The 14,216-nt window shown below is 40.4% G+C and overlaps 1 protein-coding gene across 1 annotated transcript in view; it reads left to right on the forward strand.

The window, feature by feature from the left end:
• The window catches only part of TBC1D5 (TBC1 domain family member 5), a 482,939-nt gene that overhangs the window by 415,746 nt on the left and 52,977 nt on the right, over positions 1–14,216 (forward strand). Inside the window, exons 18-19 of the mRNA XM_028518682.2 lie at positions 1,269–1,561; positions 5,717–5,782. Of these exons, the coding sequence (XP_028374483.1) occupies positions 1,269–1,561; positions 5,717–5,782 (359 nt within the window). The remainder of the gene's footprint in view (positions 1–1,268; positions 1,562–5,716; positions 5,783–14,216) is intronic.

Below are 14,216 nucleotides of genomic sequence, written 5' to 3' on the forward strand. Positions count from 1 at the left end.
GCTGGCAAGCCCCGGAAGCCTAGGGAGGAAGTGTGTGCAGGGAAGGGAGTGTTTCCAGGGGCAAACTGCTGCTGAGAGGTAGAGTACGATAAGAATGGACCTTTGGCTCTGCAGCACGGAAGTCACTGGTGACTTGGAGGAGTGCATTTAGAGCAACGGCAAGGCCCGGACCAGACCTTACAGAGCCAGAAACCGACAAAGCAGCAGCAGCACGTTAAGACACTTTTTGAAACAAAACTCTTTGTGAGGTAATGGAAATCATACAGTAGAGAAGGGGAAAGTGGTGACACAGGAGAAGGAGACGCGGAGCCCAAATGGAGAGGCTGGCCACAGCTAGGAGCACGGACTTTCTTCCCCTGTAACGCTCGAGAAGACCTAGACTGTAGGTAGGTGCAGCTGCCGTGTAACAGATATTTATAAAACACCTATGGGTGCCGGGCAATGGCCAAATAGCTGAGAGACAAAAAATCCTTGTCTTCACAAAACTTTTACTGTAGTGGGGATTGGAGGAAGTGGACAAATAATATTCAAATGAGTGAAATATATAGTATGTCAGCCGATGCAAAGTGCTATCAAGAAAAGGGAAGCAGGGAAGTGGGGAAGGGGCCTGTGGAGTTCTGGGGCAGGCGGTGGGGGTGAGTGTGCATTGCAGTGCTCGTGGTCTGGGCGTTTGGTATGGTTTCTCTGAGTTTACTTCATGACTCTCAAGTTTATTCTTCAAAATCACATTAAATGTGACCTCGTACTCACATACAAGACCTAGTGGGAAACCTCCTCTGAGCCTCGTTTCACAGGCTTCCCTTTCTGTGGGTAGCCCACGCCGCGCCCAGCCCCGTTCCTCTCCTTTATAATCCTCACCATAAGTGTTTAATCATGCTTTTATTTATGTAAGTGTTTGATTCATATATTTACTCCCTACTAGACTAGAAGCTCCAAGAAGGAGGCTTCTAAAACATGTCTGTTTTAGACAGTTGTATCCTCAGAACCTAGTACAGTGTCGGCACATAATAGGCCCTATTTATTGGATAGGTGGATGAAAAGTATAAAGACTATTTTCCATAAGCCACATCTTTAAGAGTCTTCTTGTTTTATTATCCTGTGGTCACTTTTAAGTTTTCACTTCTCACTTGTTGCAGCTGATCTAGTAAACAGCCATGTTCGAAGCAGGTAAGGTACGTTTTTATACCAATGGCGTATGTGAAATAGTGTAAAATACAGTTGTCCTCTAATTGAAATCATGTCTCTCCACCTATTTTTTTTTTTTACAGGACCAGTGCCAAAGGCACTCCCTTGAATATAAATAAAGTCTCTAATAGCCTGATTAATTTTGGAAGGAAGTTGATTTCTCCAGCAATGGCCCCAGGCGGTACCGGTGGCCCTGTATCAGGAGGCAGTAGTGGCAGTTCCTCCATGGCTGTGGCTCCCACCAGGACCTTAGCAACCTTAGCAGAGGCCCCCAGACATCATTTGCAGCAGCAGCACCAGCAGCACCAGCAGCAGCAGCAGCAGCAGCAGCAGAGGCTGCTGAAATCGGAAAGCATGCCAGTGCAACTGAACAAAGGTAAGGAAAAAGCACTAATAAATCTAAAGGAAACCCTCACAGTACAGCCTGGGATTTCCTCACCTGCCCGTGAGAACTCAACCGCCTAGAAATAGAAATCAAAGCAAAACTTAATTTTAAAAAGATCCATTCTGTTAGATCCTTTTAAGTTACATTATTAGATATTGTATCATTCTTAATTATGAGCATTTTATGAGATTGTTTGTGAAGGTGTTTTGTTGTTTTTTTTTTTTTTTTTTTTTACATTTATATCCTACGATAATTGCATTTGGGTCCTGGGGATTCCCATAGAGTATGGCGCGAACGATCACAGCACAGAATGTGGAATCCGTTGACTGTGATCTCTGCTATCTTAGATGCTTTTGACTAGAAGGGAATCTGAAGTGGGAAGTTCCAAATCCCACGGGCTTTACTCGGCACAGCAGTCATCCACGCAGTCGGTCTGGAGGAAGCGTGCCACTAGGCTTGCAGTCACTCGTCTAGCTGTTTCACCTCTGAGCTCAACAAACTGGAACCTTGGGCGGGGGGGAGCTAAGCACAATGTCAGGCAGCCAAAGTAAGTGTCTGAGTCCATGCACTAACAATGAGCCGTGGAGTGTGAGAGCAGAGGAAACTTGGCAGATGAGCCGATCTGAAGCTCTCATTTGGTGTGAGTGAGGACACTGCTGTGGGTCCTGTTAGTGGCGCTCTGCCTACTGGGGCTCGGGTAAGCTCCCTTCTATTTCTGGGCCTCCCCTGGGCCTCCCCTGCCTCCTGTACTGTATTCCCAAGGGAGCCCTTCGGGTTCTAACTCAGAATCTTTATACTCTGATTTTCCACTTGTTTTCAGAGACAGATGATTAAGCACCCCTATTCATAGCAGATTAGAAAGAGCAAGATTACATTTATTTCTTAGTGGGGAGGACTTTGTTTTCTGTACTGCAGAAAAAAGAAATAATAACACGATGGCAGAAAATTTCTAAAAGTCGTTCCATAGCATTCCAAAGCATCAGATAGCCATTTCATTTCAAGGCAGATACACTGACACGTGCCTCATTCGTGTCTTCGAGGGAGCCCTATGTAAGAGCCCGTTAAATCACCGGTGTGGGCAGTAGCAGTAGTCATGTTGAGTTAGTCGGAAGACCTTAAACCATGTTCCTTATACTCTGTTTAAGGAGTTTGCATCCAAAATAATGAAAAATTTTAAGTTACTGGTATTTAAATGGGTAAACTTAAGTTAAATGGGCTTTATCACCCAGTGATTTAAAATAATGAGTATTATTCAATAATGAGTGTGTGTTCTGCCATCAAACACACCATGTTATCTATTGTTGCCTATATGCAGTATCGGATGCTGTATATTAGTATTTAAATTTTATTAGAGTATTCCGTTTACCTACATCAGACTATCTTGTTTAAAATTACATTCTTCTCTTCTTAATGTGGAGCTATCACACATGATTTAAAGAAAAGGAGACTTCAGATCATTAACATGTTGTAAATGTGTCTTAATGCCAGGAGACTTGCCCACTTACAGAATGGAAATGAATGTTATTTTATATATTTCATAATTGTACTGTTTTATTGTTCTAAACAAATATGATTTCAATATTGCTTTGATAACAAGCTGTACTCAGTAGTAATTCTAACTGATGGCAGGCAAATGAGTCAGAGAATCTCTTAATGCTGTAGCTTAAATTTTCTGAGGAACCAAGCCAAATGACTATAGAAATATAAAGTTGTGTCTCTGAGGAAATGTCAAGTATTAATATCACAGTAAGTGAGAAAGGAAGTGCATGAGGATGGAACAATTGATGAAAACCAAGTCCCCAGTTAGAAGAAGACAACAGAGCACTTAAGCAAAGTATTTGGAACATGAGGATCATCACTGGAGCATTTCGTACCCCATCCCCGTGCTGGAGGAAGGCAGCCTCATCTGGCAACTCTTCTGTCTCGTTATTCCTGGTTTGTTCTTCTCATGTCAATCTGCAGAAAGCTTGTCTACCTTCATATTGAAGATAAACAGTCCTGATAATGCCCCTCCCTGCATAAAGTTTCTAATAAAGCAGAGGAAAAGGCAAAGAGCAGTGTACACACGTAAAAGCTAGTGCAGGTTGATGCCATTCATCCACTCACGGTGAACTGTAAGCAGAACCCTAAAGCTTTCTGACCCTTTGTTTCCTCACCCTAAGTAAGAGGTTTGGGCTGGTCCCTGAGGGCATTTCCAGCTCCAAAACTCTGTAGCTCCTGTGGCGGAAGATTATTTGTTAACTCCGCAACGAAAAACACTTCTCCAACACTGGTTCTTTAAGCAGGTATTTCCCCCGTATCCTGCTGTGCTGTGACACCGACCGATCTGCAGGTGTGCCGCAGATTTGTGTAGTGCGGTGAGCACGACGTTTCGGCTGTCAGGGGGCTTGTGCTGGAATACGACTTCTAACTGGCTCAGAACGGCGCCATCTCCTTAGTGCCTTTGAGGAAAGATAATGTAACAGCCTTTTTAGTGTACTCTGCTGGAAAATTTGAAAGTTGTTTTGAAAAATGGTTGTTTATAAAGATGAAAATGCTTATGGTTTTCCTAGGTTAGTTAACTCTCAATCATTTGTGCTTATACAAGGGAACAGAATTTTCTGTATGGAAAACAGAAAATTCATGTACCCGTTGCTTGAAATGCATTCTGTACTTCCTGTGTGTGTCAGGGGTGGGGTCGTGAAAGGAAGGAAAAGGGAGCACAGATGTCCCTTGATAATTTTCCTGGTAATATTTCATATTAACATCAGTTTTCAGCCTCTACACATACACTAATAGGTGAAGCAGCAGAATAAAAGGGGTAGCCAGCATAAAATTGAAAATTCCCTTTAAATATACAGAAAAGAAGCACACTATTTATCAGTGAGTAGAGAGTTAACTATGTTATGAAAATTCAGGGCCTGATAAGTTCTGCTAAAAGCTGTTCATCACTTGTTCGGAGCACGTACCTATTTATAGACTTTATTGCAGTTAGAGGAGAATATAAACATGCATGCTGTTAATTGATGCGAACGATATCATTGCAATGCAATAATTTCTAGATGAGCTGACCATGTGTAAATCATAACTGTAGCAAGTGGCCAAGGCACTGAGGATATGTTGCTTAATTCAAAAATGGACTTTTTACTATTGTATAAAAACTACAGGAAAAGCAAGTCTGTTAATATCATCGTACATAGAAAATATGGTGCCTTTTAAGAAGGCTCTTTTTTTTTTTTAACCTAGTTAATCTCAAAATATCACAGGCCTTCAGAAGCTGTGGTGTCTGGAGGATTACTGTTGACAGTCAGTGCTTATGCCGAACTTTGTCATCTGGGAAGGAAACCAAAGAAACAAAACATCTCCCTTCTCTAAACGGCCATGTACCTCACTTCTTCACAGAATTTCCTGTCATGCTCCTTTTCCTTTCTTTCCCGGGTTCCTAAAATGCGATCCTTTTTCCGCATTTCCTTTGTCTGGTTCCTGAATTTGAGCACTTCTTTATTTGCAGCATTTACAGCAGGTTCAATTTGTAAATGAAATCTTGCCTGAAATAAGTATATCAAGTTTAAAGGGTATGCAGTTCACAGATTTATTTTTACATGTTGACATTTGGTACATGTGGTAACTTTTGAAATCTTTTCAATACTTAATATGAAATTAGAACTTGTTTAGGTCTTTATCTGATCACTGGAGAAGTTGGTTTCAAGTCTAGTTAAAAATAAATTTTGCCTGTTAGACAAGGAAATCAATTTCAAAAGAATGCTTATTTAACAAATGCATATAATTTTGGGGATAAAGACTTTTGAAAAGAAAATATAAAACCATACTAATATGTGTAGCACAATAAAATCTGTTCAGCAAAATCTTTTGATTGCCAGAGTATCCTATACTTTCAACTGGGAGAAACTTGTTTTATACTTTAGTAGAAACTTGTTTTATTTTTTCTTTTAGAAAAATATGCACAAGTGCTTTTTAGGAGATACTTTTAAAAAAACAGTTCCTTTAAAAAATTTTATATTTATTTTCATAAGATTGCACTGTGTTTTCTGCTTTACTTTACTTTTAGTAATTCAGTTGACAAATGTATTACAACATTAAGTATGAAAGAAAAGTTGGTATTTTTCCTTTTTATGAAATCTAATTATTTTTTCTTATGAAATCCAGGTGATATAGTTACAGGAAGCAATGCTCAGGTTTCTGTTCCTGTCCAGACTCTAACTGACCTCCAAGGTACAGTTACTATGGCAACGATGTATATCTCTTTGCCTGCAGTGCTTTCATTGCCTATTCCAAAACTCCATTATTCCTTTTGCCCACCCTCCATTCATACTGTTGATCAGTTCACTACCATTGTTCAGCCACTGAGTGGCACTGTTGTTCAGAACAAAAGTCCCTCTCATGTCACCTTGGGGATGCCAAATCTAGCTGTGATGTGGGTTTTCTGTTAAGTTCGAATCAGCCTCTTTCCTTGTGAAATATGGTCACTTTACATGTTGTGGTGGTTTTAACACTGTGTTTTATTGGGCAGCTCACACCCAACTGTTACTTTTGTTGCATAGGAGCTCTGTGACAGTAACGGACAACTTAGTTCTGAGAGACCATTTGTATGCATATTAGTACATGTGTCGGGTATTAGCCAGAGTCCTTGTTTTATTTTACCTAAAAGAATTACAAACTGATTTTAAAATAAATTTTTAAGTACAGGCTTTGTATTATGAATCATAGCAACAGGAAGGTTGGTGTGACAAATCTCCATGCATAACTAGCAATGATTCAAAATAAAAAGGCATTTTAATGTCACAATTGTTTGTTGAAAATATAGAAAAAAGTTTTAAGAAATAAAAAATAATAGTAATCCGTATTCAGCAGTTCCTGTGGAATGTAAAAGCATATAAATATTTAAAGTTGCTGCACTAATCTCATATTATGTAATCTTTTAGATAAAATATGCTAAAGAGAGGAGTCATATATTAAGTGGAAGCCTAGACTAACGTTAATAATCTACCATTTAAATTCAAACAGGGAAGATAACAGTATTAAAATTCATATTATGTTTTCCTTAATTTAAAATGTCCACATAATTTAGTCATGCTGGTAGTATTAAAATACTGTTCTAATAATATGCCTTCATGATCTCTGTTCTTCTTGATAAACTAACAGAAAAGAATCCATTGTGATTAGGAAATGAGTGGTGTGTGGCCGACCTCTTTTAAAAAACACTGTTGCGGGTAGAGGGATGTGACCTTACTTCTATATATAGTTCTGTGCTTCCCAAGTATAGTTTCTGGCTGTATTCTGGTAATTGAACCAGCTGACCTTTCAGGGTTTTTTCCGTCTGGAGATTCCACGAGGAGCTGCTGTTTACTCTTCCTGGTGGTGTCTGTTAAGTGACGTAAAGGGATACGGCAACATGGAAATAGAAAAGGCAGATAATCTCCAAATGATTTCTCTTTACCCTTGTCAGTTTCTGCACTGAAACAAATATCGATGTGATCATCTGATATGATGGGAATTCACAGGACTTAAATTTGTTTCCTAAAATTAAAATCTGAGCCCCCCCCACCCCCACCAACAACTCTTTAACACGTGTTCTGTTGCCCCAAAGTTAGCTGGCTATGGAAAGAAAAAGCGAAGGCTGCCTTGCGTATTCTGACTTCTGTGTCTATGCTATCATGTACTCAATCCATTTTTCCCCACAGACCAGGGCCACTTGAACAAAGTTGTTTTTTAGTTAGCATCTTGAAGGGGGAAGTTCTATCACTTGATCCAAATAACTTATGTAAGTAGAATCATGCCATTCACTTATTCAGCAAGTATTTATTGAGTGCCTCCTATGTGCCAGGCTGTTTTCATTACTCCCTTGCTTTCCCCACAGCTTGACCAGGTGACTTGGGCATCCACTTGTGCTTTACATGACCCAGGCAAGAATGCCCAGTCAGGAACCAGCTGTTTCTCTGGATAGCCTGTTCAGAACCCCCCCTGCCTGCCACTTTCTGACAGAGATTCAGTTTGCTGGGGAAGGCTCCAGCCGCTTTATGAGGCCCGGATAAACAGCTTTCAGTCTGGGATGCCCACTACAACAGTGATGAGGAGGCAGTGAGGCGACACCTACCCCGATCTAAAGAAGTCACTTTGTGTTTTCCTCAGCACACTGCCTGCAGAGTGTCGGAAAGCAAACGGAGGGAGAAGTAAACCGAAATAGTGGTGGCAGGAAGAAACTTTTTAAAAATCTGTGCTTGATAAGGGTTAGTTACATTAGAAGTTAGAGAACCTCATCAAATGTGCCAAAGCCATTTACAGTCCCCTGTATATTTCAGGAATAGATAAACTTCTCATTTCATGGAACTAAAACTATCATTTAGACTTTCCCCAGATGTCTTTTTTTTTTTTTTTTTCAAGAAATGAAGCAAGTATCAATACTTCCCATGATTCTTTGGTTATATATAGTCTTTTTAGAGATTTTGTATCTGTAATCCTTTGCCTTTTAACACACAATAATTATATGGTTTTAATTTTTTAAAGAAAAGCACTGAATATAAAGTAAGATTTTACGATTTAGGCCAATAAATAATTTTTGGAAAATTTACAAAGTTCATTTTATATCTTTCCGGATAAGTTGCAATCATTTACAGTTTACCACAGGAGAATTAGTATTTTGAAAACAATTCAGTAGGTTTCCTCAAAATTATTTTTGAAAATATATAGGTACCCCAGAAACTTTTCTTCTAGAGATATTTAGGAATTTATTCACAAACCAGGAAGCTTTTTAATATGGATATACATACACACACACGGACAAACACATGGGTGTTACTTCCAAGGAGAATTTAGAGTTTCCAACAACAGAAGTGTATAAGTATCATCACATAACAGACCATTAGAAAAGAAATTTCGATTTTGTAAGTTACTGCCATAGGCATTTTTAAAATTTCTATTTGTGTGTATGTTATTTCTGTTAATGGATATGATTATATATGTATATATGTGGGTACAGACATAGATATCATTATATAGCATTTAAAAATAAAAAAAGGAAGGAAAAGGTTAAAAACAACCTCCCTGCCCAGATAACTACTGTTGGCATTCTTTTTTTTTTTTTTTTTTAAGATTTTATTTATTTACTTTTAGAGAGGGAAGGGTGGGAGAGAGAGAGAGAGAAACATCAATGTGCCGTTGCTGGAGGCCGTGGCCTGCAACCCAGGCATGTGCCCTGACTGGGAATCAAACCAAAGATGCTTTGGTTCGCAGCCTGTGCTCAATCCACTGAGCTACGCCAGCCAGGGTGGCATTCTTAAGATAAAACTAAAACACATACATCATTAGACAATCCCAGTGAATTAAAGGTATTAAAGAGAAAAAAAATAAGCCTCCCTTTTCTCCTCCCACTTTTTTCTGCCAGCCCATTTCCCTAAGGGTAATTATTGTTAAGTTTCTTATCATTTCTTTCAGGAAAAAAAGTAGGTTTTAAACTGAGGAGTAAAGTGGGAGTCACACTAACGTGATAACAGCTCACAAGTCTGGGGGTAACTTCCTCTCTGGACCTTCCAGAATAAAGCACTAATAGAAGTATCCCAGGGCAGATGACATGCTGCAAACTGGTAGACAAAGAAAAGGGAGGTCAAATCAACTACAGCTAGACAGTGTAACGACCAAACAGAAATAGCTTCTGCTCACAAGAGGGAAGATAACTGAAAACCAAAAAATTATCCCTGTGGATGACCCTGTGTTGATCACCGAGGTTGTTACTGAGAAGTGATAGCCCTGAAGCAGAACAAATAGATCTGTTGTGTTCTGTATAACTACTCTAACAAGGCAGAGAAATACACAATATGTAAAACAAGTTTGGGGAAGCATCAGCTAGAAAATGCATTTTGGTGGACCACTTATTCCAAAAGATGTTGACTAAACAAGTTGTTTTTGGATTGAGACTAAGATCAGAATTTGCCCTTTATATCCAAAAGACTTCATTCCATTTTCCTTTCATTTTAGTTTATGTTCACTACTGCCCCACCTGGCATAGCCCTTATTAGGGGAGCAAGGTGCACACCTTTGCCTAGCGTGGGCCTGGCGTTGGCCCTGGGTTTGAATCCCGCCTCCATCCCTGCCCTGCTAGATGACCCGGAAGAGAACAGCTGCTTCAAGGGTGGTTCTCGGAAGTGACCACAACACTGTCCCACAGTAAGGGCCCGAGGGTGCAACCCACTCAGGTGGTGGTGATGCTATTAGAGCCATTATTTGATTTCCTCAAATGCCTTTTGGTCTTCAGAATCAAATTGTGAAGGAGCCAACTCAGCATACCCTCTATTTTGTTAATAATAACTTCCAATATCCTGAAACCACATTTGCAGGCAAGGACTGGATCCAGCAGTGCTTACCGCTGTGGTCGGGCCACAGCACAGCTATTCCAGGGGCTTCCGGTACAGCCTGCTTCCGTTTGCTCTCTGGTGGCACCAAGATGTGTGTTTTTACTGAGCAGACATCAGCCCCCTTGCTTCTGTCACTCGAGGCGGAGGTAACAAAATGTTACCAGATGCGCTGATGCCTCCTTTTCTCCTGGGTCGCTCTGTGAAGTCAAGGTGATCCCCTTTCTGTGGCCACTGCACTTGGGCTTCCCAGCCTTTTCCCTTTCCGCTCCTCTGAGCTGTGCCTCCCCACCAACGACCCCCAGATTTCCTAGCACCCTAAACATTTTGCTTTTGGACTTCATCCTATTTTACACTGGTTTTGGTCTCATTTTCAATTACATATGGATGGCAGGAAGCCCTGAAGAATTTAATCAGACTGTGCTCGAGCTAGATGTTCCCAGTAGTCTAACTGCCTTCGTAAATACTGTGTTCTGCACCAAAAATGACCCTCCCTGAGCCACCACCAGCGCCCCACTCTTCAAGTTTTAAGATTTACTGCACACCTCTAATCGCCTGAGACAGAATTAGATCCTCCCTCCACGGTGCTTCCAGAGTACTGTTGTTTATACTGCTGTTTGCTTCTGTCCCCTGGGACCATAGGCCAGTGTAGGTACAAGTCTGTATTTCCCTCGTACTGTTGTTTGGGGAGCTTTTGAAGAGCTCCTGTCGTGTCGCACCCCCATCCTCAGTGCTGGCCAGAGTTTCTACAGGCACTTCGTAAGCTCGTGCCCTGTTTTTGGTTAGGAAGGAAAGACTGTGTGCATGCCTGCTGCAGTCTAAGAACCGGTCTGTATTTAGTGTATTTAAGAACACCTTAGACCATAAAATGACTTTTAATTGCCTTGAGTCAGGATTTCTGCTAAATAAATGCCAGACAAAGATTTAAGGGTAGGAAGCTTTGTGAGGACTGTCCCTGAGATCAGCTCCAGGGAGTGAAAGGGGCAGCGCTGAAGTGAAGAATGGCCAGCCCTGCAGAGGCGTCTGCCTTGAGGCAACGGGGCCAGCCTGGGTGCTCTGTCAGCCCAAACTGGATTGGAGCTAATCCCCAGGGGAGGGGCATGTCCTGGGGCAAAGCAGCTCTCTTTAGCTCAGGGAGGTTTCTGAAAGGAACTCCTAAGGGCAAGCTATCTCCAGGCTGAACTGGGGGTCTGGGCAGAGCACCCCAGCAATAGATTTAAGAATGTGCCTCTAAGAATGAGCTTTAGTTTTAGTGCAACAAAAGAAACAATCTTGGCGCTTCAGCACCACTGTGCGGTTTATGGGCTGTCAGCTTGTAGAGCATGTTGACTCCTCAGTTTAGAAGTGTCCAGGTGACACCTGGGTGATAGGCTGTCTCATCCGTTGATGAAAAGGGCAGGGAGGCCTGGGAGGTCTTTCTGCTGCCTCAGGCAGGACTTCCTCTGGTGCCTGGGCTTTTCCTACAGATCTCCAGAGGAAATAGCCCATCTTCCTCTTTGGGAGCATGCTGGAGACTCCATTTTCATAAGGTCTAAACTGTTTTTGTTCCCACAGGGCACAAAAATGTTAGTAATTGAGGGGAAATATATTTTGTACAGGGTTTTTATGTGAGCTAAAGGCCAAGAACTTTACTGTAGCCCTACTACATCTACCCACTCTGCTAAGTGTTCCCAACCGGTGAGGCTGGTTTTGACCACAGTCCCTGCCCTCAGTGAAACCTGGCCTTCGTGAGACAAGCACCTGTAATCAAATACAAGAGGCCTGACCGTCAGCTTTGTTTGTAGAAAAAAAGCCATCTCAAAATACTTATATATGTCCTAAAAATTGGGTAGATGGACCTATTCCCCAAATATGTGATTGGTTTGGTTTTTTGTTTGTTTCTTCTTTGCTGTTTTGAATTAATACCTCCTGGGAGTCACTCTCTGTAATACAGAAATGAAATAATATGTGTTGACAGTCTTTAAGTTTAAACAAATCTTAAGAAATTTTATATATAAATGTGTATATATGTTTGAACAAGTCTTATGTATAGATACAGATACAGAAACATATAGATATAGCTATACCTCCATCTTTGGGCAAATTTATTAAACTCCCTAAGTGTCAGTTTTCTTATACATAACTGATGTGGATCCTGGCCAGCAGGATCCGTGTATTGTGGCCGTAATGAACAAATTCACACAGACTTTAGAAATCCTGTGGAAAAAAGAGATGGCACAGCCGCTCTCTAAGTGAGAGAGGGGGGCCCGACCCCCACCTAGACAGGCTTTTATTGTTTTTCTGGGTGCTACATCGAAGATGGTCCTCATTTACTATGCACAGGTTCACTTTAGGTGGTTACCTTTTACAGAAAACAAAGGAGAGGATATTGCTAATTACATCAAGAAAGAAGGATATTTGCAATTGTAAAGGGAAAAGTGGTTGAACCAATTACACTCCATATTTGGGAGGTTTAGCTCAGATTTTAGGAAGTTATAATAAGCACTTGCTGCCTCAGTTCAAGGTGAGGGAGTTTTAGCAAAAGCAAGTCTCATAGCAGCCTAGGTACGATACAGGCCTGATTCCCCATGGGAGAACCTGTCTATGGACCTGGCTCCTGTGTGCTGGTTCTCACTTCCCACTGGCTTTTCCAAGTGGGAGCTGGGCTACATTCCCACACCACACAGAAGGGTTCCCTATACATAACTTCCTCACAATGTCATTAAGATCAAATGAGGTAACAGTGTAAAAGTCCATATATGTCCTTGGACTAATGTTTTGCAGATATCACATTGCTATAGTTTATTTTAATTTTCTAATCTCTTCTTTGGATAAACAAACTAGGGGATACTAGGGGATAGACAAACTAGGGGAAGGTTGGAGGAAAAAATGAATAGTACACAGCTATAGTACAGATAAAGTCTAGAATCAGAGGTTTTCTGCTCTTACAATTTCATCATGGAAACTGTTGCTTTATAAAAATTGGTATAGCTTCTTAAGATTTTTTCTTTGATAATGTTATAAATCCTTTTAAATGGATAATTCTCCCAACAAGTTTGATAGAACTTTACTTATATATTGTAAATATCAGATAGATAGCTATAATAGGTACTACCTACCTCATTTCAGAAGTATTCAAGGCAACTAAAATTTTATGAGATTTGATATACATAAATGCTCACAACTATTTTTTCATTTTGGAAGAAATGTAAAAAGTTGTAACAGTCCACAAAATTTTCATTTATTCCAGGAGTATAATAAAATATAAATGATTCTACATAGCATTTTAAATTAACTGGGAATTGAACTGTAATGTCAAATATTGAGAGCCTAGAGATCATAAGTAGATCATAGTAACCAAAGGAGCAGTAAAGAGAATTTCCCATTGATTTAACAGTTCCGTAGGTCAGAAGTCTGATACAGATCTCACCAAGCCAAAACCAAGGCGTCAGGAGGCTCTAGGAGAAAATCATCCGAGCTCTCAGCTGAATTCACTTCCTTGTGACTATAGGATCAGTGTCACCGTTCCTCTGCTGGCTGCCAGCTGAGGGCCACTCTCAACTAGCGGAGGCCACATTGGCTCATGGTCCCTTTCTTCACCTTCAAGCCCAGCAATACCAGGTCAAGTCCTGCTCATGTTTCAACCATCTCCTTTTTCTTTAGTCACACCGCTAACTCATATTTCTGCCTTGCTACTTCACTTGAAGGACTTTTTGTTCACATTAGCCCACCATGATAACATAGGATGTTCTTCCCATCTCAAGTTTCTTAACCTTAATGGTACCTGCAAAAGTCCTTTTGCTACATAAGGTAACATACTCACGGGCTCTTGAGATTAAGGGCATAGGCATTATTCTGCCTGCCTCATGTATGACTTTTGAGGGGAAGATATGAATTATCAAAACTGACCCAAGGACAAATAGAAAATCTTAATGTAATGAACATAGAGAAAATCCAAAAAGCCATCATCACAAAACTTTTAAAAAGTCACCAGCACCAGAGAATTTTATAGGTGGGTGACTCAAATTTTGAAGGGATAAATTTAGTTGTATAAATGTAGAAAAAGCTAAAGAAAAATTATTTCATTTAATCAAAATGTTTTGTCTTCTTAGATTTATACTTTTTTTCTATAGGCTTTTAGAAGCAATTTGAAACTCAAAGCTAAGCAACCATTTCTTTTGTTATAATTGCAATACAATCTTCCATGACCCAAAGGCAGTAAAAGCTACTTAAAGAGTAGTGGTCCAAGTAGCAATGAGAAAATATTCATACAAGGAAAAAGAAAAACCTAGGTTTATGATAAATACTTAGATTTCTTCCCA

The sequence above is a fragment of the Phyllostomus discolor genome, chromosome 7, assembly GCF_004126475.2.
Source record: "Phyllostomus discolor isolate MPI-MPIP mPhyDis1 chromosome 7, mPhyDis1.pri.v3, whole genome shotgun sequence".
Lineage (NCBI taxonomy): Eukaryota > Metazoa > Chordata > Mammalia > Chiroptera > Phyllostomidae > Phyllostomus > Phyllostomus discolor.